The 26,600-nt window shown below is 47.6% G+C and overlaps 1 protein-coding gene across 1 annotated transcript in view; it reads right to left on the bottom strand.

Annotated features, from left to right (window-relative positions):
• Nucleotides 1–22,726, bottom strand: part of PRICKLE2 (prickle planar cell polarity protein 2) — a 100,560-nt gene extending 77,834 nt beyond the window's left edge. Inside the window, exons 1-2 of the mRNA XM_056501699.1 lie at nt 22,611–22,726; nt 22,280–22,365 (exon numbers count right to left, since the gene is read on the bottom strand). Coding sequence (XP_056357674.1) covers nt 22,280–22,365; nt 22,611–22,652 — 128 coding nt within the window. The 5' untranslated portion in view covers nt 22,653–22,726. The remainder of the gene's footprint in view (nt 1–22,279; nt 22,366–22,610) is intronic.
• Between the last annotated feature and the right edge of the window lie 3,874 nt (nt 22,727–26,600).

Below are 26,600 nucleotides of genomic sequence, written 5' to 3'. Positions count from 1 at the left end.
TAACCTGGAGGATGCAGGTGGAAGCTGCTCAGTGGGGATAGTTTAGATAAGCATCATATAAAATAGCTGAATCCCAGTTCCTGTGCAGAAATGTATCTGCTTGTGTTTACCACCCACATATTATTTTATTAAGACATAATCTCAAACAAGAATTGTTGCCATTGCTGAAGTTTATTTTAACATATGGCCAACTGAGCCTAAGAAAAACACGTAAAATACATTTTAATGTGCTATTCTTGCCTAATAGTTTTTATAATTTTTAAAATGTGCAATATATATTTATACATTCCAAACATTTGGGGAGGTGTACATTAAAAAATTATATCAGTCACAAGTTGACTGTTAAAGGAAAAAAGTACTGTGGTTTCTTTGTGTTAGTCCAAAGCCACTAGCATTGCATTAATTTTCAATAGGTAAAAGGTAATTTGTGGCTTCATAAATTCTCTTCAAGACATGGTAATTCTTACCTGGTCACAGCTGTCAGACATTGATAGGCTATACCATGGTGATGGGTTTTTAAAACCAGAGATGGATGTCTTGTGAAAATCCTGATGTATTTAAAAGGCTGAAAATTTCTTTCAGTCCAGAAAAAGCCCAGCTGAAGTCGGGCTGGGGTTAGCTGCTTTCTCTACCATTCAACAAGGCACTGAAACACACACCTAATACTGAGTACAGGAGTCAGTTCTGCTGCCTTTGATAAACCATTCCTGCATGCAACTTTAAGCACACAATTTGTCACATAATCAGGGATATCAGGACCCCATTAACTGAAAGCCATTTGCAGAATGAGCACCCTTGGCTTTCCAGCTCTCTCATCCCATTTGCACACAGGTATGTGCAGGCACCCATCCCACTCCTGCAAACAGGGAATGCTGCTTGCCTCCCCATCCCAAATTATTACCCCAGGCCTTAAAAGAGTAGTGCTGATCATCCTGACAAAAGTGCAGTAACACATCAAACCACCCTTGGGCTGGATGGAAAGCATTCCCTCCATCCAGGCTGTTCAGAGTTGCTTGCTCCCAACTCATCAGTGACCACACCCAGGGCTGGAAAAAGTCCTTGTCAAAACCACTGATGAAGTTACAGCCAAACACCTCTTCATCATCCCTGCTTCTCATGCTTGAAGGGCCATGGCTCTGAATGCATTTATCCTCACATGAAAGCCCACTCTGCAGAATTTAATTGGATACATTCTAAAATATCAGCTTTGTTTCTTCACCAATAAACCAGAAAGCTGCTCTCTCACATGTTTATTTGAAATAGGGATTTAGCAAGTATTAAATGCTCTCCTCTTAGATACAGTTCCAGGCCAGGATTGAAATATCTGTGTTGTAAGACGAATTCTAGCCTTAAACTGCACTAAGCACATTCTAAAAATGGAATAAAATAATCAATTCCATGTGTAAATCTCTGCCCTCCTGGTAACCTTCCTGACCCAAATACAGCCAATGCTCTGACCAGCATGGGATGGTCCCCTTGCTCTATGCTTCAAGCAAAGGAAGCCAGAGAGCCAAGGCAGAAAACACTCCCTAATTTTTGCAGCTTTCAGCTATTACCCTCAAAGGACAGAGGGCTGGGGAGGATGAACTCTGAGACCACTTGCAAAGGCCACTCTGCACACACACAGCATTCTTCATTCAGCATTACACATTGACTCGCATCCTGTTTTGCTGTAAACCATAATATTACTTCACTGCTGCCTGAAAAATGCAAATTCCAGCAGATCTGGCAAAACACTTTAGCCACTGCTTAGCTTCCAGGCCAGCAGTTGCTCAATGGGGCTATTCATAAGCCCTGCACAGACTTTAATCCTTTCTGCACCAAGCAGTGCTGAGCTCTTTGCCTGGCTGCAATCTGGAGTTCCCGGCAGGAGATATTTTCACTTCTGCCCTCTGGCTTTATCTCCTCCCTTTGTGCTGCACACGATGCAACAGCCAAAAAAAAACCCAACCAAACAAACAAAACCATACAAAAAAACCCCCAAAACCAAACCAAACCAAACCTCCCCCCGCCAAGAAAATCACAGGGAATGCAAGGACTTTGATTTGTTATCAGTGTTGGCCTGAAGGCAGCAATGGTTCAGCACAAGCAGTGGGCAGCAAAGGATGGTACTGCTGATCCCAGCCTGGCTCACCATTACAGACACAGCAGAACTGTCATTTTCTGTATTTCTAGGACACCACTCACACAGAAAACATCCAAGATTACCCTTACATTAGGTACAGGGTTATCATTTCATGAAATGCATTTTTAATTCCTATTTTTTAAAGAGAAAAAGGCAAATCATATAGCTTTTTACATCCAGTGAATCAAACTCCTTATAATTAGGATTGCTGGTTTCCTAGGTAACAAGGATCCAACTCTCTTTTAGGTGAAGTAAAAATAAAGAGCAGCTCCATCCAGCTACCAGTGTGGTGTGGGCACTTTAATCCAGGGATGGGATGGTGGAGCTCAGAGCACCCAGGGCAGCTCTGCTCTGCTGCCAGTGCCACCACACTGGAGGCACACACAGTGGAACAGTGTCTCCAATCCAGCCAAAATCATGGACAAGGTGTAGACAGGGATTCCTCCAGCCTTCCCAGGGGTGCCTGTGTCCCCTTGGCCAGGACTCCACTGCTGCCACCACTCCTCTTTCTGCAGGAGCAGCATCGCCCACACCCCTCCCCGAGGGCTGCAGCCTCCTCTGTGATGACTTCACCTCTAATAATAACTTCCAGAGCCCCGTGGACTCCAGAGGAAAATAAACTCCAGTTACTTCTCCCTTTTACACTCCTCTTATTTTAGGAATTTGATGTGGGTGTAGAAGAAAGAAGACACACCTATCATAGCTGGAAAAAAGCGCTGTGGGTATGATGTGACTCTGGCAAGCTCAAAAGTGAATCACAGGAGGATCTGCACCGACTTTCCAAAGCAGTAATTTGCCTGGACCAGGCTTCTGCAACAGATGTTGCCATTTATATATGTAATTTTGCATTGCTTTTTCAAATATATAAGGAGAGTGTGTGTGAGTGTGTCTACGTGTTTGTGTGTGTGTATTTGAGTGTGTAAGAGTGTGGTACAGTCATTACACAAAGCCACCACTTTTGCACCAAGGCCTGGGCACCTGGAGAGCTCAGATGTCCCAAAGGTCACCAGTCACTGGTATAAAATGTGAACCTGGTCATTTTCTGGATGGTTTCTCCCTCTTCCCCAGCTTCTGGCAACTCAGAGCCAGAGGCTGTCTTGAGAACAGCTGAAGGGACATGGCCAAAGTGAAAGCCCCTCTCACAGACAGCTTTGTACAGCCCACATCATGTGTAGGAAGTTCCTGGCCTCCCTCTGTCACCAAAGTCTGGGAGATCATTTCCAACCAAAGCACCATGGACTTGTGCAGCCCTCAATATATTGTACTGCACTGCAGATGTCAGGTCAGAGCCATTCATGCAGTCAAAAAACCTGGTTACATCCACAAACCATCTAAGCATCTGAGTTACCAGGATGCCTTTTGAACAAAACAAACCCAATTATTTGCACAACGTTGGACAGGGGATTGTTCATTTCTGTGGAAGAATGCCTGTGATGTTTAAATGCTTTCCAAGAAAAACATTTTCTTTTTTTCGCTTTACATCCAACCACAAAGCTTCTTCCTTGTCTATTAGGAATCTTTATTACAGATAAACTGATGAGAGAATGAGATAGGCTGAGTAAATTTGCAACTGCTGCTATACTACATATAGGCCAAGAGGGAAAGAGATACAACATGCTTGAGCTTCCAAGTGCTGCTCTGAGAAGAAATGTGGCCATCAGTGCAGCTCTGGGGCTGGCAAGGACCTGTGGAGGTCTTTCCCTGTCCCTCCTCTGCTTCCCCACTGGATGGTGTGACCTTGCTGAAGGAAGTTCAGAGTAACCTAAGCAAGATGTGCCCATGCAGGGCACCAAGCCATGGCCAGTGGTGCTGGGATGCCAGGAGTCCATGTGGGCTCAAAGGAAGAAGATATCTTACAGGACAGAACCCCGGGACACCTAATACCTGGAAATCACCATAGAAAGTTCCCAAACTGGAAATACTCTGGGTGTGGGAACACATGTGAGACTGTCACACTGTTCTGTCCCCAGCACTGTCACAGGCACTCCCAACTACCTGACTCACACCCTCCACTCTTAGGCTGTGTTCACCTCTGCATTCAAAGAACCAGAGCATCTTGTAAACCACCATATTAATGTTTGCTTGTCTGTTTTTTTAGTTGAAAACATAGAAATGCTACATTTGACGAGTCACTCATTTTGCTTCCAGACACTTTTCTGACCTGTTTCCCCACTTCTCCCCCAAGTGCTTTGGCTTTATGAACACCAAGTTTAAGTGCTTTATGAACACCAAGGAAGTTTTACCAAGGAAGTTTTTCAACCCAAGCCTAGCATTAAATAAAGCTCAGATTCACGGGACACCCTTCATAAACCCAGCAGAGACATAATGTGGCATGAGGCATTTGCAGAATCCACTTTGGAAATCCGCAGAGGTGCTTAAAAAGACATCTACCCTGATCAAAGTGATTTATATTTTTCATGAGTGAGCAATTTGCTTACTAGGAAAGAGACAAATTTAATTTTTAATTTGATCCCCATCAAAACAATATTTTCTTGTTGCTATGACAGCTGAAAGGAAAAGCTCTTCCCTTGGCACAAGCCAGCAAACAGCACTGCAGCACATCCCCCAGCAGCAGCTCAGGGAGGGAACACAGCCACGTGCATCATTTTTGGCTCTTGGTGGCTTTCATTTGATGGGATTTTTTCAAAGGACATTCTGAAGCCAGGAAGTAGAAAGTGTCTGAGGGGAAAGAGCTACAAAACACGGGAGTCTCTCTGTGGGACCATGAACTCTCCTGTGGCTCTTTCCAGGGACCCTCTGGGCTCCACATCAGGCTCCTGGGACCAGCTGCCCTGCACCATAACCCAAACTGCACCTCCAACCCAAGATGAACAATGCTGGGAGGGGAGAAAAAAGACATCTGCTGACCATCAGTAGATATGGCAAGAGTCCAACAATAATAACAGAAAGGGCTTAAATACATAACAGTTCTTTTCCTTCCACTCCTCCTCCATGGCTACCATCCTTGCAGTACTGAAGAAGTGCCCTGATGAATAAATATCTTCTTTCCCTTAGCAACAGTTAGCAACAGAGTCATGGTTTTTTTGCCTTGCTCACAAGAAACACATCTCAAACTAACACAGATGATTTAAAAGGCAATAAATACAGGACGTGGGTGTAATCAAAAATCGCTGAAATGCAGATCGCGCTTTTTAGCCTGGGTTATTTTAAAGCCCGAGCAAAACTGCCAATGATCTGTAGAAAGAGCAAGAAGAGGGCTAAAGGGGAAAGGAAAATCACAGCAAGATTTGAGGAGGACAGAGATATACTGTCCATTCCTCCTGAGCAAAGCTGAGGCCAGGAACAGCGATGAAACCTGAGGTTTGCCTTCAGCCTTGAGTACAACTTGAGTTTCTGCAGCAGATTTCACTTTTTACAAACTGCAAAGGTCGCATATAGTAAAAAATCTGTTAAATCCATAACCCCAGTGCACAGCAAACGTATTCTTTTCACGGCTCTATTCCTTTAACAGTTCATTTAAGATGTCTGCCTTGCATTTTTCCATTTGGTGTTGGGAAAATGTTTTCTTTCACCTGGCATAGAGCCCAATTCAACAGAAAGAGAAAGCCCTCCCCGTTTCCATGGGGCCCTGCAGTATAAGACATGGGACTGATTTTACCTTTTACCAAGCTACTTTCAGCTCTGCCACCAGTATTTTGGCCCCTTTCCTTTTGCCCAGGCTCTTTTCCTCCCTGCCATTTAGAGGATGAGTTAATCTTTTGCTGGTTCCTTGATGGAACCATCAAGGACAATTCCTAACCACCACCTCTGCTCCTTTAAATGTTCATAAGAGCCAACTCCCTGCAGCCCTTTCCATCTCACATCCTCAAGCCTTGGTCCCAAAGGATGCAAAGCTCTACTGCCACAGCAAAGCATCACAAGACATGGCTCTAGCTGGGATTTTAGTGACAATTCCCTGCTCTTCTCTCCACCAAGTGAAATATTCCTGATTTCCATACAAATCACAAGAATCACAGCTGGACCCCAGAGCACAGCCTGGTTTCTACCCAAACCTGAACCATGTCAAATATCACTAACTGCAAAACAAAACCATGGCATGGTCCTGCTGATGTGGCACTGCTGAAGGGCAGTAGAGGTCCAGCAGGTCAGTGGGAAAGAGCAGATCTTTGGGATGCCTGGCTCCCATGGATACAGGGGAATGGCAATTGGAGCCAGACAGTTCCAGCATGTCCCGATTTATTTCACTAGAGAGACATAAAGTAATGTCAGAGGTAGAAAAATATCTCAGAGAGATAACAGCATTTGGTTCCTGCTGTGTTTTTCAGGATAAAAAGCTGGTTGAATTTTTTTATTTTTTGATTTCAGACTGAAGCTGGAGATGGCAGAAGGCATCTCTGCAGCCAAGGAAGCTCAACTCCCCAGCTGACACTGCACCACATCCTCTTTCTTCACTCAGTTCTGTTCCAGCAATGAAAACCCGTTAGGTGCTTTTATTTAATTACCTATTGACTTCAGAGGAGCAGCCCCTGCTCAGTGATGGGCTGAGGGATGATTCCCACGTCACACTCTGTCCAGACATGCACGTCACAGGGCTGTGCTGTAGGATCTGTACCTAAAATGACTCAGTAGAATGATGCCAGCTGTGCTGACTGGGAATTGGGCTGCTACGTGCCTTCCTATTGTACAGAGATGTCTAAATCCCTAAGCCTGAAGTAAAATAATTTATAAGCTTCAGGTAGAAAAGATCTATTCCCAAATCCTCATTGCTTTTCAATCCTGGTTGCTTATACTCTTTCTGCATTTAATGTGCCCTTAAGGTGGGGATTAGGCAGACATTTGATTACATCTTTTATGTTTATGGCAATTCATTTCCAAACCTTTACAAACTTTAATTAAATGCTACATTTTTACCACCTCATCCTGAATTGAGAGAGAACAGCAGAGGAAAATCTGTCCTCAAACAGAATTTACATTTCTAAAGCACCTTTTTCTGTGCAAGCACCTTAGGGCTAGTGCATAAAATCATCCTGAGCTGCCTTAAGATGTATCAGTGCAGACATCAAAGCAGCTCTAATACCCAGCCTCACACAGACCTGCACACAGCTGAGATCACTGCATTTCCAAGCACAAAATAAAACAGTTCCTGCCAAAACCAACCATCCATCCCTTCAAGAGGTGGCTGTGGGGAAAGTGAGAGCAGCAGCCAAGCTCCAGCAGAAAAACCCAACCTTTGCCCTTGAGAAGGCTCACAGGAAGCAGCCTGGTAGCCAAGAGCATGGCAACTTCATGCAGCCCCACAGCCCCTTTCTTTGAGCATCTCTGCTCAAAAAGATGGATCTACACAAGAGGAGACACCATGATATTCCCATGAAGCTGAGGGGAGCTGAGCATTCCCAGTGAGGAGGTCTCAGCAAAGCCAGTTCTCCAGAACTGGGAATGACCAAATCATCTCCAAAGGTAATCATCCCTCAACTGTAAAGACTTCCAGAGACTGGGACATGTAATGACTTTTCCTTAAAATCTGGACTCTTCTCTTAGGTTGCAGCTGGGGTCACCCCATCCCTGGCCCAGTGAAAGGCCACACACCTGCATGCATCATCTCTGTGGTCACTTTGAAGGGGGACACAAGCCAAAATTTCACTCTGCTCAGCATTTAGGACCAAAGACATTGATTCTGAAGCCAAATTTTAATTGCAGGTTGGAAATCAAGAATTTGCAGGCTGAAAATTGGGAATTTGTCCTATTTTGAAGTCTGGGTGCAGCAGAAGCCATTCTCAGAAGCTGCCAGATCAAAAAGACAAAGAATCTTGTAAGACTAGCTGAGCTCTGCAGCTTTGCTCTTTGGGGCCAAGACAGAAGAATGATATCAAATTTTTATCCCCCAGTTAAGAAACTCAAGTCTGGCTTGAACACCACCACATCACTGCAGTCCATCAGAATAAATTCCAACTACATAAGGAGAATACTAAAAAAGGTTTGGTTGAAAATCTCTCAGGTCAGCTAGCATCAAGGTGAAGCTGCAGACACTCCTGTGCAGACACAGAAAACAATGAATCAGTAGCAAGATCCTTGTTTTCTGCTTTCCTGCAGCTCTCTGCCATCCTCTCAATGACACATCCAGTGATGCTGTGCCTCATTTGCTGCCCCTCATCCTACAGCATTCAGGGTGGCATGGGGAGATCTCTGCAGGCAGGGATGGTGCCACCTGAGCTGGCAGGGCACCCCAGCTCCCTGTGCCACAGCCAGCTTCAAACCCTTTAAACAGCTTGGGGGAGGTGGGATTTTAATCACTGATCACCCATGGGTGCCCTCTGTACTGAAATTTCCCTCCTTGGGTTACCATCCTTGGAAGCACCGTGGTGCACAGAGCATCCCACTCTGCAAACTCACTCATCACTCACATCCAAACAGCTTCACTTTTCCTGGATCACACTAAGGCATTTCCCAGCAATAACCATGGTCAGGCCAAATTCTGGCCTTCCAGCTGCTGTTGCTGCCATCAAAAAGCTTTAAGAAGATATAAAGCTGAGTTTCACTTTGCCTAAAAAAATCCCACAAAGGCCAGACAATTTCATTCAAAGACTTTCATCACAGGTCTCGCACTGATGACCATGTTCTTGGTCCCTGGGAAACTCATGACATGACTTCCCCAAGGTCAGGATTTCACTCCAAGCCTGGAAGAGTTCAGGTCAGAAGGGAAGTTTCAGCATTGCTGTGCTCCAAGGAGCAGCTGGAGCAGGAAGCCAGTGTTTAACAGCACTTGCAGCCCTGCAAAGTTTTACAAGACACAACCCTCGCATTAGAGGATCCATTTCTTTCTTCATAAAATATATTGGGCCTTCCCACAAACTCCTTTTATTGGTCCATTTGGCTACTCACTCCTTTTATGAACTACTCAGGCTCCTGGATCATCTGGAAAAGAACCACAACGATGTGCTAGCCACTGCTAGCAGCCCTCTCTGCTACCAGGGCTGGGGCACTGTGTGCCAGCTCACAGGGCAGCTGGATTTCAGCCCCTGAAAGGAAGCATGCAGCATCTTTTTAACCCAGTTCTTCTCACTGCCTGAAGGATTTTGGAGTCCTAAAGTGGAGATAAATCCCCCAAACCCAGGTGCCTTTATGCCTTTTGCTTCTGACCAAAATCCACTTGGCAGCAAACAAGAAGTTAAGGCTGGGATTTTTTTTTTTAACCAGCCTCCCACATCTCTTCCACGGGGGTCTTTTAATTGATGTAGTTAAAGAGCAAGCTTACATGGAGGTCCACATGCTAACATAACAACATATTTTAACTGTGTACTTAAATAGTTTCATTTCTATTGACTCTGGCTAAGGTGAGTCCTAAAGCTTGCTGGTCTCCAGCACAAGGCTGGACAATTCACCAGTGCAGCTTTTCAAGCTCTGCATTGCCACATCTCCTTTAACAACAACAAAACATTTCACAACCACTGTTTCCCAAGGAGATGGGAGCCTGGGGCACTCTGTGTCCCAAGTCCAGTGCTCTGTGGCATGGTCAGCACCGAAAAAAGACCAGCAAACCTTACAAGAAAGGAAAAGCCAAGCAGCATGAGCAGATATGTGCCTGGTGTACACATGTGCTCCTGCCCAAAAACCTGCAGCCAGCAGGGGAGAACTAGTCCTGTGCTCCAGGCTGTGGTATTGCAGTTTGCTTTTGGTCCCAATCCCAGAGCTGCAGCAGTTCATTTCCAGCAGCATTCTCTCAGCACCTCCCAACCCACCAGAAGAGGCAGGAGCATCTAACTGGTGGTGGCAGCACCACATTGCTCTGACAGCCCCAAAAACACACAAAGCAGGAATCACCATAATGGGACAAAACAGCCCATCCCAGAGCCCAGCTCCAGTGACACCTCCAGAAAAGTAATCACCCAGGCACAATGATATAACAGCATCTTCATCCTAGTGAGGAGGTGCTTTGCAGCACGTGGGCCAACCTGCATCCTTGAAACTTCTCAAGAATGTCATGTCTGAGCTCTACCAAGCCCTGTGAAATAACCAGCCAAGGGCGAACAGAGGCTGTTTTAAGCCGTGTAACAAGGAGCTCTGCTGCCCTCCCAAATAGCAGGAGCTACTTTAAAAAACCCTTACTGTTGTAATCTTGGATTACTCCCTACCACCCAAATCCATTTCATCATAATTAGCACCCATTATTATAAAGCCCCTCTGGCATTTCCATATTTCTCTGATCATTACACTCCACAGACACTCTGTAGCAAAATCCACCCAGCTGTGTATTTTGCATAAACTGGTTATCTTGAACCACACGTCCTCTCATTCTTGTTACCAGGCCCATATTTTATACAACAGCATTGACACTTCCAGCCTCTTGCAGGAGCCTTGCTTTGAGAGATTTAGATTAAGCCCGAGCAGCTCACTAGGGGAGACAGGAGGAAATCTGAATTCCTCTTGAATTAATTACTAAAATCTGAACATTCAGTATGGCATCATATGGTTTCACCATAAAACATCATCCAAAGCATGGCACAAAATTCAGCTGCCCAGAATAGTTGAACAGCACTCCAATGCAGCCAAAAGCTGATCAAGGACTTGGCTTTGGAGTTCTTTATTCCCTCTTAAAAGAAAAACACAAGGTGCACTAAGAGTTAAACTAGAAACATACCTGGCCAGTACCTTGGCAGTGTCTGAGCAATTAGCTAGATGGAACAAAAAAGAAGACAGTCCATTTTTGTTGTAAACTTATCACAGAAGATGAGATGGCCCCAGTCTCTGTGATCAGCTCTGGACCATGAAGCTCACACATCTGTATCTCCAGGATGGGGTCCCTCCCCTTGCAAGGTGCTTCATCTTCCAACTAACAATGCTCCAGCCAGCATTCAGCCCTTCCACAGCATCCTTGGGGCTAGGGCTGCTTCCTGCTCCAGGCATAAACCTCACTATTTTAAATTTCCTCATGCAGATAACTTCTATGGAAAGGATAAAAACAATCTCAGGGATTTTTACAAGAGCCTCACAACTCCACAAGCTTCAGTGCTGTTGGGAATGAGACCTCAGCATGGCAAACTCCAGCACAGAAGCCCCAAGCCCCCAGATCTGCGGCTTTTATAGACAGAAGAACTCTTAATTCTGCATCCTCCAGTATTATCCATCTTTCAAGATCTTTCCTGAGCTCAGGTAGTTCCCAGCATCCTAGGCTGTCAGCAGACCCTGTGCCTTCAAGAAGATGAAGATTGCAGCCCTTCACTAGCCAGGGCCTCTTCATTTTCTCCTCTCAGCACACTTGAGTCCCCTCTGAAGCTCAGCACAACAGCAGGCAGAGCATTAATCAACACAACATGTGCTTCACCTAACTCCAGCAACCACTACGAATATTTAAGTTTTACATTATGTGCTGGGATTATTTTTATATCTACGCCACCCTGTGTCTTTTTATATCCACACTCACACCCCTATATAAGCAAACACACACACAGAGTATTTCATTCCTGCAAACTCTAATTTAAGCACAGGGATTTTTTCCCCTTCAGGCAGCTGGAGCAGCGGCTGAGTAGTGCAGCAGTGATGCCGAGTGCCCTCTGCTGTACACAAGACAAATGATTCTTTGTTTAAAAATATTCTTTAAATACTTAAAACTTTTCTTAGGAAAATATTTATTAACCTTACATCTGATCATTTCGAGCACAACAAGCAATAATGATGCCACCAGATCTCTCCTGTCAGACTGAAAGATTCATGTCTCTTCCAAGTCACATCAGCAGAAAGTAAATAAGTCTGGGCTGGAACTGCATGGGGTCCAATGTGAAAATGTTTTATTTATATACTTGAAAATGAAAAAGGGAGATCAGAACAAACAATATAGCTTTATTATTCAGGCATTTATCAGATAGCCTTCACACTTCAGCAAATCACACATCTATTAGAGGTACAAGCTGAAACTGTCACGTGGCAACGTGAAATCATTTTTCTATTGTAAAGTTGCATTGTTCCTGGTACTGGAAGGCAAGATAATATTAAAACATATTCAAATATATGTATTTCAAACTGCTACACCTTGTAATAAATTATGCACTTGATATTAAAAATCCAAGCTATGCTGCACAAACTTGACTCTAGAATATTAACTCTTATTGTCTTCTCATGTCCCAGTTCTTCTCAAATCTGACATTTAAAGGGGCTGCACTATAGACATGTGGCCTTTATGGCACTGAACACAGATAATATGGCCCAGTCACAGCACTGTAATGAGTGCTCCCACTGTCTGACAGGTGAGAAGAGAAAGGGAATCAGCCTTGTCCCCATCCTGCTGCTTCTTCAAATGTGTAATTTCAAGCAAAAGTCTGACTTTGATAGAGTTGGGGTTTTGGAAAAACAGGGATTAAATTATCTGCTAAATCAGGGTAAGACGGGGGGCCCAGCAGCACCTCTGCACAGGGCTCCACCTCTACCCAAGGCACACAGAGCAGCCAGGTCCCTCTCCACAGAAGCACCCCACAGCCTGGAGAGGTCAGCACTGTCTGCTCCACAGGCGTCCAGATCCCAGTTACTGGCACCATGATGTATTTTCTCCCTCTCTGTGTCACGCTCCCACAGAAGGAGACATCTTTTTTTAAGCTGTCTCTGCAACCCCTCAGCTCTGCAAGCAGGGCCCATCTGCTCTGCAGAGCTCCATGAAGACACCTCCACACTGCCCTTGGAGGCTGGCAGGGGGACAGGGGGCTCCAAGCACCCTTGGGTGCTGGCCTGAGGTGCCCAAGCCCCCAGGTGCTTCCACACAGCCACCCTGTCCCTGTCAGGGGAAGGGCTGGCTGTGGATCAGCACAGTCACACCAGAACAACTGGTTCCTCATCCCTTCCAGTGACTCACTGCAGAACCTCTCAATTTCCAGCATTTGTATTCACTTCACAGCTTGGATTTCCTAGAGGAGGCACTACCCAGGAAAACAAGCCTCCTCTTACACCCTCCTGTAAATGTGTCCACATGAAGCTCATCAAAAATATTCCAGATTATTTTTTTAAACTAAATCTTTTACCAGCATTTTTTTTTTTTTCCGCCAACAAAACGCTGTGGTTTTTTATAACTTCTCATCTTGCTCTTCTCACAGATTCTTGTCCTAGATTCCCTGTCTTGGTTGAAGGCCAAGCATCACTAGCTGAGCCAGAGGGAATATAAAAGCATCTTTCTAAGACGCTATAGAAAAGAAGAAGAATTGGACTCTGGGAGACAATTCGCTTTTATGCCTTGGGTATTTAAGGATCAAACACACATTTGTGAGCTGACACCAGGTAAAGAGACTTTTGAGACTTTATGGCATCTAAAGAAGCCTCTCAAAGCATCTTTTTACCAACTAGAGCAAAAGAGAGGACAAGGAGCAGTGACACAACCCCTGGTGTGGCTGCCAAGCCCCTGGGGACAGCAGGGCTCTTGGGCCACTCCTGGTGACACCAGGGGCACTTGCAACCTCTGCTCTGCTTGCAAAGCAAACAGATGAAGGCAGGGAAACAGGAACCACCCAAGACATGCTGAGGAGGTTTCCTATGGTTACTGCTGCCATGGAAATAGTTTTTTTTGTTAGCTTGATCTAAATAATCTCTGGCTCCTTGGCTATGCTTCCTGCAAGGTTGGGTTGGATCCTTAGATCCTCACCCTGCTGCTGGAATGGGAGAGCACTGAGCAGTGGCCATCTTCGAGCTGGTCCAGGAGCATCCCAAACTTGAACTGCTTGAGCTTTCCTCTGGACTCCCTGGAGCCTGTGACTTGGTTTCAAAGAGAAGAGGAGGAAAGAAAGTAGAGGGAGGGGAAAAGACATCCTTTGCTAATTGCTCACAGCTGTGTCCGAGCAGCTCCCACTCCAGCTGCCAGGAGCTGCAGGCTCCAGAGCAACAGGAACCCCTCTCAGGGAGAGGGACTCTCCATCCACAGAGCTCTGCATAGGGATTTCAATAATTACACTTATACACTCCCCTTATCAGCAAGAGCAGCCATTATGTTTTTTATCACTGCAGCAGCAGCATCCACACAAGGGCAATGGATAGGGGATGAAATATTTGCTGCAATGGCTGAGTACAAAGTGCCTCCCTCCACAGTGAGAATAATAATTGTCACATTGAGCTCTCCAAGTGATAAGCTCTGCTATCAGGGTCCTGTGAAGAGCAGAGCCACACGTGGGAATGAACAGCCTCTCCAGCAGGGAGGAGCACCCTGAGTTTTCTGTACACCTCTTGGCCCAAGCACCGGGGAACTGAGAAAGGTTCTGGCCATTGGGGCTGCACTGATGCATGTCTGGGGTCTGCAAGCACGAGAAAAATGTTCTTTACAGCCATGCTCATGAGGTTTACCCTGAAATTAGTTTTCCTCACATCAGACAATTCTGCTAATGCTACAAATTCCTCCAACATTAGATAGTGACCGCAGAGATGCTACGAGCACAGGAAGAGTCCGGCTTTCCACACGGCCGGGAGATTATTCATTGGAGAAAAAAGCGAATACCCAAACGAGCACCACAAATTGCAAAGCCAGCTGCCAAAGGTCTCAGCTGATACTATCGGCCATCCTTAAACTCGGTGATAGACTTACGAGCCAGACAATGGAAACGCAATGCATTATTTGAAGAGTGACTCACTGGTGTAAGGATGGATTACTGGGCGGGGGTGAGAGGGGGGAGAGTGTGTTTGAAAAACTCTAAAAGACTGCAGATTGACTTTTTAAAGGCAAACAGAAAAAGAACAAAAACCAAAGAAAAACTCTTGAAAACACTGAACAGCCTCTCTACAGCCCAGAGCAACAAAGAGGAGGGCTGCGCTCAGTGGGCTCCAGCCCTTATCCCAGCAAAGCGGTGCCTGGCAGCTTCTCCTTCCACACCGCAGCACGCTGCTGACAAAAGCCCGATGCGAACCCTCTAACAAAGCAGTAGGAGTGCTCCAGCCTGGCCAGCACACGGCACACGGCCCCGCAGGAACAGCGGGACAGCCCGCGGGGAGCTGCGCAGGGCAGGGATGCTGGGGCGGGACAAGGATGCCCACGGCAGGGATGACAGCTCAGCTCAGCATGCCAAGGACCAGGGCAGCTCTTCATCTCCCACCTCCTCCCTCTCATCAGCTCAGCAGAGGCTTCAACAAGCGATTTAGCCCATTTCCCTGGGCTTGGGTGATGCATGGGGAGCTCAGACATCCAGCAGCACCGAGCTGTTAAATCAGTTCACCATGCCCCCAAATCCAGCATCAATGCCGTCTGCTTCTAGGAGACCCCAGTGCAAGGCAATCCACCCTGCTTCCAAGTTCTGAGGGTCTCTCTTGGGCAAATCCATCTGGAAAGGCTCCAGGAGGGAGCAGTGCTGTGCCAGTGCCCGGCAGTGCAGCCTCATGGCTGAGGCACCAGGAAAGGACTCACCAGCCAAATTCTGCCTTTGGGATGGCAAACCCCACTCGGGCATACCAGGCAGGTCACATTCTGCTCTTTGCACACCAACAAGCAGTTGTAGTTATTTTCCAAAAAATAATTAGTGCAAAAAAATTCACAAAAAAACAACAAGAACAAAACGAACAAACAAACAAAAAAAAAAAATCCACAAAAAAACCAAACAAAAAAACCAACAAAACAAAACAAAAAAATAACCAGTCCAAATTTTAAAATTATTTGTTTAGAAGTAATACATCACACGAACTCAGAATTCAGTGCATCTGCTCTGCAGACAGCTATCCATCATCAGTGTCACAATTCACCATCACACCAGAAACAGAACAAACCCCAAAAAATTCAGCCCAAATCCCACAACAGCTTATAAGTGTTTTTTTTTCCACACCATTCATAAAAATAGAATTGGACAAGGCCACTTCAAAACAGACAGAAAATCTACCCACAGTGCCTGTTCCTTAGGAGCAATTCTGCTTTTCTGGCTTTTGCTGGCAGCTCAGTGGCAATGGAGCTGGGCAGAGCAGCTCCAGTCAGAGCAGCTGCAGAGCAGGGCTCTCTGCTCAGCTGAAATTCAATCAACAAGTGTCCAAACTCCTTTCAGTTCTTGCAATACAATCCTGAGTTGCTTGTAAAGGACTTCAAACAGGCTCCCTGGGCTTGCCCGGAAACATGTACATACCTCACCTGCTCTTTTGTACGTTGCATACAAAAAATTAAAGAATTTATTTTAGGCTTTTTGCCAGGGACAACACTGCCTCTGACACTGTAATGCTCTGGTAATGTGGATACTGTGTCTCCCAGCCAACATAAACAGGATACCTTATCAGTCTTGGCTGTTTTAAGTGCTGTTTCAAGTGCTGTTTCAGCAGCAGGGCACCAAAAAATGGAACCCACAAGTCAGAAAAAATGGTTGGGAGTTCCTTAAATGCAACTGTGCATTCAACATGTAGGAAAAAATTGTCCCAGGGCAGGATAAAACTGATACCTACACCACAATCCACCCAAACCCCCATCCCAACAGCCTGGCTGCCCCTTGGTAATGCTGCTGTTGGAAGAGTGGGAGCAGCACGAGCCATCACTCATTACCCCTGCTCTCCCTACAACCATGGGGGTAAAAATTCCCAAAAAACCAGAAATCCTGATTTTCCAAACACTTACACAAGTTTTTAAGCTCGCAGGTGTAAGAAAATAGGACAGCTGAAGTCACTGATGCCAAGCCAAGTGCACAGTGCAGCATCCCCTGAGCTGAGCCCCAGTGCACACAGCAGCCAAACCACAGGGCACAGGGGCTGGAGGGCACTGACTGGCACTGAAGAGCCTGGCAGGAAATGGCTTCTCCTTTCTGAACCTGTCACCAAATAAACACACAAAAATAGATTAAAAACAAGTTAATGATACCAACTGCTTTGTGAAAGGCTTTAAAATCAGCAAACAAAACTGACATTTTTTTGTTTGTTTTTTGGATTCTTCTGGGGTTTTTTTTGTTTGTTTTTTTTTTTATATTTTTTTATCCCCTCTGCTAGGGTGACAGTATCCTGGAGAAGCAGGTGACCCCTGCCCACCCCTAGGGACAGGCACAGGTCCCCTAGGGATGGCAGCACCCTCAGCCCCCTGCAGTCCCTTAGGGACTCACCTCAGGAGCTGTGATGGACCTGCACTGGGCTAGACCTGCACTGGCTGAATTTTGTCCAATTCAGCAAGTTCCCAACTGCAAAATGATGAATTTTCTAAAACCTTCCAGACTAGCACAATTCACCTTGGCAGTGATAGGAACATCAGCCTATTCAAGATAAGGTATTGCTATTATCATATCTCCAAATCCTTTCAAATAAACATGCAAGGAAGCGCAGAATATCTGAATCCTAAAGAACAGAGGCACAAAGCCTGTTATTCATGCCAGGGAAAAGCTGGGAGTGTGTGTGTGCAAGAGACATAACCTATGAAAAATGCTGAAAACATATGGAAGTAATAATCTGTACTTTTTTTTTTTTTTTTGGAAGTAGAAACAAATGCTTCAGAATTCGGTGTTATTCGTTCATGTGCTGTGTTACAAATATTTTTGTTTCTGCTCTCTGGATGAGGAACTAGGCACCAAACTGGAGACCCAAAGGCACTCTCAGGGATGCATACAGCAGCCTGCTGTGGTGTATCTCCCGTGGGCAGGAGCAGAGCTGTAGGAATGCAGATAAAGGCTGCAAACACACAGAATTTCTCACTGCTCGTGCACAGCAATCTCCAGAGCACTGGGCACTGAACAAACACACAAACCAAACAAACATCCACTGCCTACAGTCAACAAGGCAGAGAAGGGATTTGCAAAGTGACTTGTGCACCATCACCCAACAACATCAAATATCACAGGGTTTCTGGTCCACCACCTCATTTTGGGTCATTGTCTCATGACAGTCTCTTTTCCTTGTCCATAGGTTTTTGTGATCCAGTGGTCAATCACAACCCTTTGGGCTGATCACCTGGGATCTCCAGCAGATCTCTCCTGAGCAAATGAAAAGTTTATCCTTGCAGATGCTCCCTGATCCAACAAGGCCAGATGAGATCAGACATCAGCAGGACTGACTGCAGTAGATTACAGCAAGATGCTGAGTTATAGAAATGAATAAACAAATGCTCAAAACAACTGTATGCAGCAAAATTTGTTAATGTGGAATATTACTGAATACTACATCAGGTCCCATAAACTTGTCCTGGAAGGCAAGAAGCAGGCACTGTACAAACACACACCACTGATATTAAGAGCACGACGTGTGACAGCAATGCATAAAGAGAAGCAGATCTCTTCCCTGGCAAAATGTGATTCCAAGGGACAAAGATTGCATGATGTATGCAAGGAAAAAGATGCTCCAAGACGTAATACATAATCTCACACTGAAACTAAAACCCTGGCAAACCAGTCTTTGTCTTTATGTCATGTTTATTACTGCTTTTCAAATGCTTCTGCAAACCAGAAGAATAACTATGGCAACTAAGACTTCTCCAAAGGTTTTCAGACTCTATTTTTAAAATTGTCTTCTCTCTCTCAGCATCCAAATTCCTTCCCTCAGAAACCAGCCGTATGCCACTGCCTCTGCAGGCTTTGCAAACCAGGTGGTACATCCCCCTTCCTCACACCACAGCTCAAATACCATCCTGAGACCTGGGTGTCCTGCATCCACGTTTGTAGCTGGTGGGTTTGGAGAAGGCAGGGAGCAGGGAACAGCAAGGTCTGTTGAACTGCAAGAGTATTTTGCAAGGCTTTCTCCAGGAACAAACAAACCAAGACTCTGTGTGCTAAACACATGGCCAATCTCCCAACACCAAGGATCCACTATTTTAACTGTGGCACTAAGGCTGTGATTTTACTTCACCCAGAGTAAATCTGAAATTAGTTCTTCACAGTAAGCTTAACAGCAGCAAAAGCCAACCATTTGTCACCTTTAAGGTTTGCATATTCACACTAATTGCACCGGGACTAGGTTATAAATTCCCTTCCCTGCTCCTGGACCACCTCCCTGGAAGGCTTTTCTCTGCAAGACATTATGCAAAAGACTCTCCTAATGGCTATTCATTCACCAAACTCCAGTGACAGCTTTATTTAATGCCAAAGCTTGTTAACAAGCTGAATGGCACACAGTTTAATGTAATGCAGATCTGATTAGAAAACAGCAACCGGGCTCCTAAGGAGTTCAATTTTTATTGAATTTGATTTCCCTTTTTCCACACAAAGCCACCTTTATTAATGAGGATTTGGTTACGAAAACGCCATTTCCATCTTCCAGACTGGAGCCCACACAGATGAACTCAGTCCTGCTGCACTCTGCTGACAACCCACCACAGCAGAAAGATGAGACAAGAGGAAGGAGTTGTTTTTCTGCTCAGGCCATGAGAAATTCAGGGTTTTACTGGTTATAGTTTTATAGCTGTGTCTTCATGGACTTTGTGTCCAAGGAGGGTGGAATTCAATCTTCAGCCTTCTCAGACAAACCACTTTTTCCTCTTCTGAGGTAAATGATTTAAAACTAAAAATTGAATTTCTGCCTTACAACAAGAGGCAGAAGAGAGCTTTGAGGGAGTAGAGACGTAGGCTCTAGCTGGGTTCCAGTTTAACTGAGGTGTTTGCAATTCCTTGCTTCCACCAGATTAGCATTAAATATACTGACACTGCAACAGGATAATTCACCCACTACCTTGAATGTGGGATTATGATTTCAGACCAAAATTATGAAGATTCAAAAACAAGCTTCAAAAAAACAGAGGCATTATTTAATTACTAAACAATCCCTTTAATCTTCTTTTTGCACATCATCTGCAGTGCAGAGACCAGGCTTATTCTGAAAACAGTTCTGCAGAATATAATTTATTTTCAAGAGGTTTCCCTGTCTCAGGAAGCATGCCTGTGCTTCCAGGAATGATAAATTCAAGGAACACTCTGAGCCATCTCTGAGAGAAGTGGCTTTTAAGGCAACATAGGAGCACAGGAATTTTCGTCTAACAAAGCAATCTGCCTGCTTGAGGGAGTGCCTGCACAGATCACACCTAAAATCACAGGTAAGTAGAAAATACACAGGCCAGCATAATTAGGTATAGACAATGCCTGTCTCAGCAATGGCTTCAGTGTCTGCAAGTTCATAAATTCTGTCTCCCTACAGCGTTATCACCACTCTGTATCTTTGAAGCAAAAACATCCCATTTACATTTATCAACAAACTCTGCTGTCAAAGGATTATAAAAAGCCTTACAAGTCTCTACTGGTCAATTGATCTGGATTTACACCCCTAATCTGAGGATCTCCTTGTTTTCTTCCAGTCTCATTCAGCACTCAGGTGAGCAGCCCCACCAATCAGCGAGTGCATCATCTCCTGCACAGAGGGCACAGGCTCCTCAGTGTGTTTTCAACCTACAAACTACTGTGAATAATTTGCCTGCTCACCTATTCCTGGCATTAATAGACCACTGGCTAGTAAAAAATGAACGCATTTCCTCTCTATTGTGTTCTGGCAAATAGACTGCCTTTATTTGGTTTAATTGCGTAATTACTCTTACATCAAGGCAATTAAATGGGAATGTCTGCAGGAGGGCTCTCAGCTCGAGTCCTGGTGTAAGGTCTAACCTGCTCAGTGGGATGCAAACCCGGAGCACACAGGCTGCAGTGCCTCTGGGGGCTGACCCCACCCACACCCAAAGGGGCCCCATCCTTCTCCTGCCCTGGGGACACAACCACTTCATTCCTGAGAGAAAGCTGCCGGGAAAATCCACACTGTTTCAGCAAAAATCCCCTCCCATGTCTGGGGTTCCTCAGCGAAGGAGATGGTTATGGGTAGTCCTGGCAGGCTGGAGGCTCCTGCACATGGGGTTTGGCAGGGTGTGGCCTAGAGGCACCATGTGCCAAAGCAGAGGGCACAGTCTGAAAAGAGCTGCAGCATCCCTCTCATCTGACACTCCCCAGGCAGCTGTGTGCCCCTTCTGCTGGGCCATTTGGCCTCTGGTGGGATGCTACCAGAATTCACTTAATTCTTCAAAAGCTCCTGTACAGTTGTACCCTCTGACATAACAAAATGTGAAGCACAGCACCACACAAGTCCTTGGAGCAGAGCAGAAATACTGTTGGTGACCACAGCTTTTCTTCTTATCCTGCATTCAAAAGTTCTCCTTGACACTTTGAAGTATCACAAAGCAGCTCTGCAGTGACACGAGGAAACCTGGGACATTTGAGGAAACCTGGGACATTTGAGGAAACCCGGGACAGCCTGAGGACCACAGCAAGCCCCACCTGGTGCTGTGCATCTCTCAGGGCACACCTCAGCCTATGGAACCTGTCCCACCACACCCTGGGGCAAATACCAAAGGGAACAATGATTTGCAAGGCTAAACGTTAAGACACAACCCAACAGAAATATATCAATCCCTCTCCTTGCTCTGAATCCAGGCTTTAATCTGGTGAGACACCGCTCTCAGAAGTAGGGCAGAGGCTGGGAGGAACGCCAGGCACAGCAGATGCTGGAGAAAAGGGTATACCCTGAAAAATAAGGTTAAAAGGTCGACAAGGGCTCCCTGGCCTACTAAGAATGTGTAGAGCTCCCAGAGCCCACAGCCCAGATTTAATATCACCAAGTCCCAGATCGCCCATCAGCAGGAACTCATTTGGAGGCAGCAGAACGTGGGGAGGGACCCAGGAGAAGGTCAGGGCTTGCCGTGCTTAGCAGGCACTGCCAGGTTTGTAAGGAGACCCAACAGAAATAGACAAGAGTACTTTTCATTCCTGCACACCCCCATCCATTCCAGCAGCTAAATCTCTGCCTGCCATCAGTGACAGGGGAGGCAGGAGTTTCACACAGCGGTTTGGTGCAGACCGCCAGAACCCCTTCAGCCCCATTTTTCCCATCCCTTCCCACCCCACCCAGGCTGTCCCTGACAGGTGAGGGCGGCTCCAGCCCCCGGCACGACCCGGAGCAGCAGGACGGGCTCCTGACCGCAGCGGGGAAGCTCGAGCTGGTAATTACCGAACCAGTTACCCCAGTCCCGCATCGGGATCCTGCTGCGCCCCGCACCGGCCATGGGCACACACACCTGTGCGGGGCTGGCACAGCTCTGTGGGGCTGACAAACCTGCGTGGGGCTGGCACAGCCGCGTCCCCAGAACCCCCCGTGGGTGGGCAGCGCGCCCGGACTGACACGGGCGCTCCCCAGACAGCCACACCTGCACCCCGGGGGCGCACGGAGCCGGAGGGCGCCGCAAGAGCCGGGAAGGGAGAGCCACGATGGGAGGCAGCCCGGGGGGACGGGGCGATGGGCCGGGGGGTGAGCGGGGTCTCTTACCTCCACTTGTGCAGGGCGAAGCCGGGGCACTGGTCCCCGCAGGTGTTGCAGGGCTGGCCCCGCTCCGGCTCCCCCGACGCCGTCAGCTGCAAGGAACAGCAGAGTCAGCGCCGGCTGCGGGACGGGGGGACGGGAACAGGAGCCGGGGATCAGGAAAGGGGCACGCCCGGGGAGAGGCACCGCACGGCTGGGAGAGGGCAGGGGAAGGGCTGGAGCGGGCGCACCCCGAGCCAGCGGCACACGGGGGCGAAGAGGACCCGCGGGGCGCAGCCGGCGGGACAGAGCCACAGGCTGGAGCGGGGGGCGAGGGGAGAGAGACCCCGGCACTCACCGAGCGGCTGGAGAGCCGCTTGCGGGAGCCGCGGCCGAACATGGCAGCGCTCCCGGCGCGGAGCCCGGCGCAGCCCAGCCCGAGTGCGCGGCAGCAGCGGCCGCCCCGTCCGGGCCCGTCCCGCCCCCCCGGCGGCCGCCCCTCGGCCGCAGCCCGCCCCCCGCCCGCCCCCGGCCCGGCAGGCACCGCCCCGGCACGGCCCGGCTCGGCACGGACCGCCCCGGCACGGACCGCGCCGGCAGAGACCTCCCTGACAGGGACCGGCTCCCCCCGGCCCGGCACGGCCCGGCTCGGCACGGACCGCCCCGACAGGGACCGGCTCCCCCCTGCCCGGCACGGCCCGGCTCGGCACGGCCCGGCTCCCGCTGTCACCGCTCCGCTCCGCGCTCCCCGCGCTCCCCGAGCCCTGCCCGGCGCTGGCTGCGCTCCCCCGGGCGCACCGCGCTCGGCCGGGGCTGGAGCGATGTCCCGGTTACGCTCCAGAGCTCGGGCGCTGATGGAGAAGCTGAGCTGGCCGAGGGCAGAGTGGGGCTCAGCAGGGCTAACCTGCGCTGTGCCACGGGGATTTTACTGGCCCAGGCAGGGACAAGCATCCAGGGTTGCTGCCCCGTCTGATCCCCTCTTCAAGGAGAACAGATTTAGCCCACAAACATGAGTAGGATGCAGGAAAAACACTGTCACAGGAAATATACTTGCAGTTTGTGGTGCTGGCCCGGGACATAAAGCACCTGTTACAGCCCCGGAGTTCATGGTCCTCCCAGAGCTGCTTGTGGATCCTGGGATCCACGGAGCTGTGAGCTGGGATCCATGGGGCTGTGAGCTGGGATCCGTGGGGCTGGGATCCTGGGATCCATGGGGCTGTGAGCTGGGATCCTGGGATCCGTGGGGCTGGGATCCTGGGATCCACGGGGCTGTGAGCTGGGATCCTGGGATCCACGGGGCTGTGAGCTGGGATCCGTGGGGCTGGGATCCGTGGGGCTGTCAGCCGTGGGGCTGGCCGTGCATGAGCCCACTCCTGTCATTTACACAGTGCCCTGAAAGCAATGCCCAGAGCCAACAACCACCCCCTGCCCCTGGGGTTTGCAATCAGACAACACATCTGGCACAAGGCAGAGCAGCATGAACCGGTGGGGAGAGGAGGAGCAGCAAACGCTTCACAGAGCACAGGGCTCCTCGGAAACTCTTCCCCAGTGGGGCTGGAGCAGCTTCGCCATTAGCATTTCACAGCTTCACTCAGGGTTGAGGCTGTTTGCAGATCCTGTCAGCTCCTTCCCCTCCTTCCCTGCCTCTTTGTTCCCTTGCCTTGCTGCCTCACAGCTGGTTAAAATGGTAACCCTTTGATAATTTCTTTTTTTCATTTAATCAGTTCTCATTTTTGTCAATTGTTCTCTTGTATCTTCCTCCCTGGGAGGCTGAAATGAGGCTGGGGGCTCTTAGCTGAGATAGCCTTTTGAAGAATCTCAGGAAAAAGTTTCGGGGAGATTTTCACTCCTTCCTGCCATAAATACTGTTCTTTCTTAAAAAAAAAAAAAAAAAAAAAAAAAAAAAAAAAAAAAAAAAAAAAAAAAAAAACCCAAATAAAACAAACAAACCCAACCCAAGAAAAAAACCTCCACATAGAAAAATTTATAATGGAGAAAATTTCCTTTTTGACAGGCTTTCTTCATGGCACTGGGAAAATATTGAATGCTCCCTGCTCTGTTTTTCTGTGGTTGCTATTTTTACCTTTCCAAAACCCTCCAAGCTTCCCTCTATTGCTCCCTTCTGCTAAATTTCCTCATCATTTTCCTTCTTGGTTTCTCTCCCAGTTTCCAACTCATACAGTGGTGCATGAATATATTATAAACTCTCAAGGGAAGAGATGATCTCTCCAAGTATACATTTCATCACACAGTGGGCAACTGGTTGCAGGATAGGGTTTGACCTCGTGTTGAAACATCTCTACCTACAGCCTGTATCCAGTGTCAAATGCATTGTCAGGGTGCTGAGTTACTGTTACCTCTACAGAAGGGCAATGGGATTTCAGGGAAAGGGTGTCATGCAAGAGAGAGCCTGAAAATCTCCAGCATTTTGGGTGTCTTGCATAAGATTCAGAATATTTAAAACTCCAATTAAAACTGCTGAAATAAAAGCAGTATTGGGTACAGGACTTATAACAAGATTCAACGTGCTGTGGGAAATGCTTTAAAGGTGACCTGCAAATCCTCTCTAATTGCTCTGCTGTTGCAAGAGATGCTGTGTGCCCTCAATAACAGGGCTGGTGAGGACATCTGCTATGAGCTTAAAACAGCAAATGTAAGTCAAAGTTGGAGGATAAATTCCTTGGAGGTGTGGCTGTACTGAATCACAGCTCCAGTCTTCTGATGAGGATGCAGGTTCTAATTTGCTACCTAAAACAAGGCTGGCTGGTCCCCTCCCTCCAGCCCAAGCTGTCCATGAAGCCACCAGACTTCCCTGTCACCCTGCATGCAGATACTGCAGGCACAGGGGGTGACACAGGCAAAAGGCAGGGGAGGCTCTGAGCTTGCATCAGCGTGCTCAGAAGAGGGAGGATGAGGGCTCAGCCTGGGAGTGCAGAAGATGCAGATAAAGAGGGTGAGGGGTGCTCACTGCTTCTGCTCTGCTGTGCCTGCAGAGGGATCTGGGGAAGTCAGGTCCATGCAGAGCCATGAAAATGTTCAGGCAGCACAGACCCCAGTGAAGGCAGGTCCTTAGGGACTCCTAGTCACCTAAATAAACAGCTATTTCTCTCTGGTTTGAGACATCCAGGGTAAATGAAGGGCTATTTGGGAGGACTCCATCCACTTTTAGGGATGCTCAGAATCTCCATTTCCATAAGGAAACAGCCAAGCCAGAACATAATCTCTAGGATGCATTTGGGAAAGGGAGGGGATACATTATCTCATTGGCCTGAATGCTCCTCTTCTCTTTCCTCCCCCAGAAAAGCTGCCAAGAGTAAAGATCTCTCAGGAAATAAACTCCCACTCCCTTGTTCTCACCATGTGCAAAGGGGATGATGCACCATCCTGGCATGGCTGGGTGGGCAGGGGACAGCAACACAGCTCCAGCCTTACCTGTGCTACCATGAGAGCTACTTTCAAAAGGGAATTTTGCATTATTATTTTTATAGACATGGAGATCTTTCTGTTGAGTGGAGGCAGACTCAGCTTGGAGGTGGGGGGTGTCAGATACTGCTGTCAAATAGGCTCAGAAACAGACACACATGTATAATACATGCTAGACAGCTTGTCTGACAAATTATTGTTTCTGCTGTCACTTAAATTGTTCCACACATCATCTTCCCCTCCCATTTCTGTTTCAATCAAACCTGCCTAGAGATGACTCTCCTTCCAGCCCTTCTCATGACTAAACCAGTTTAAAACTCAATTTGCTCCATTCACGCACTGTGAGTTGGACCCATTTCCCTTTTGAAGTTGTGGATGGCCAAGAGGAGGGAAATGACAGGATGCTCTTTGCTTCCTGCTCCCTGTTGCACCTGATACTAGAGAAATAATTAGAATGAAAATCAAAGAGCTCAGGGAAAGGTAAAATGCAGCTCCTGTGCTAGCCTTTGGTCACAAGGTAGGTGGAACAGGGCCTGGCACAGGACAGATCTGTGCAAAAGAACAGCCTGGGATGCAGGGCAGAGCTGTCATTAGGGCTCTGTTCTCCTGGTGACCTCCATCCCATGCAGGACACCAGCATGTGCAATAGCAGCAGTGACTGTGTCCAAGCCCAGTGGAAGAGGAGCTGCAGGTCCTCAGCAGTAGCTGCAACCAGGGGATGGGAAATATGGGAATGTGGGACAACTCGTGTCACCAAAGACCATGGAAAGTCTGCCTCCAGCTCTGGTCCAGCAATTCTGGATGGGAGTTAGCTGGCAGACACAACAGTTCTGTGTGTGAAGCCAGGAAAATTCACTAGTCTTTCCAGGAAAGTGCCCCTGGCTCTTCTATCCTGCAAACCGTGCCTCATGTCAGGAATTCACCT

This window comes from Oenanthe melanoleuca, chromosome 12, assembly GCF_029582105.1.
Source record: "Oenanthe melanoleuca isolate GR-GAL-2019-014 chromosome 12, OMel1.0, whole genome shotgun sequence".
NCBI lineage: Eukaryota > Metazoa > Chordata > Aves > Passeriformes > Muscicapidae > Oenanthe > Oenanthe melanoleuca.
This window is presented reverse-complemented; position numbering and strand designations above follow the sequence as displayed.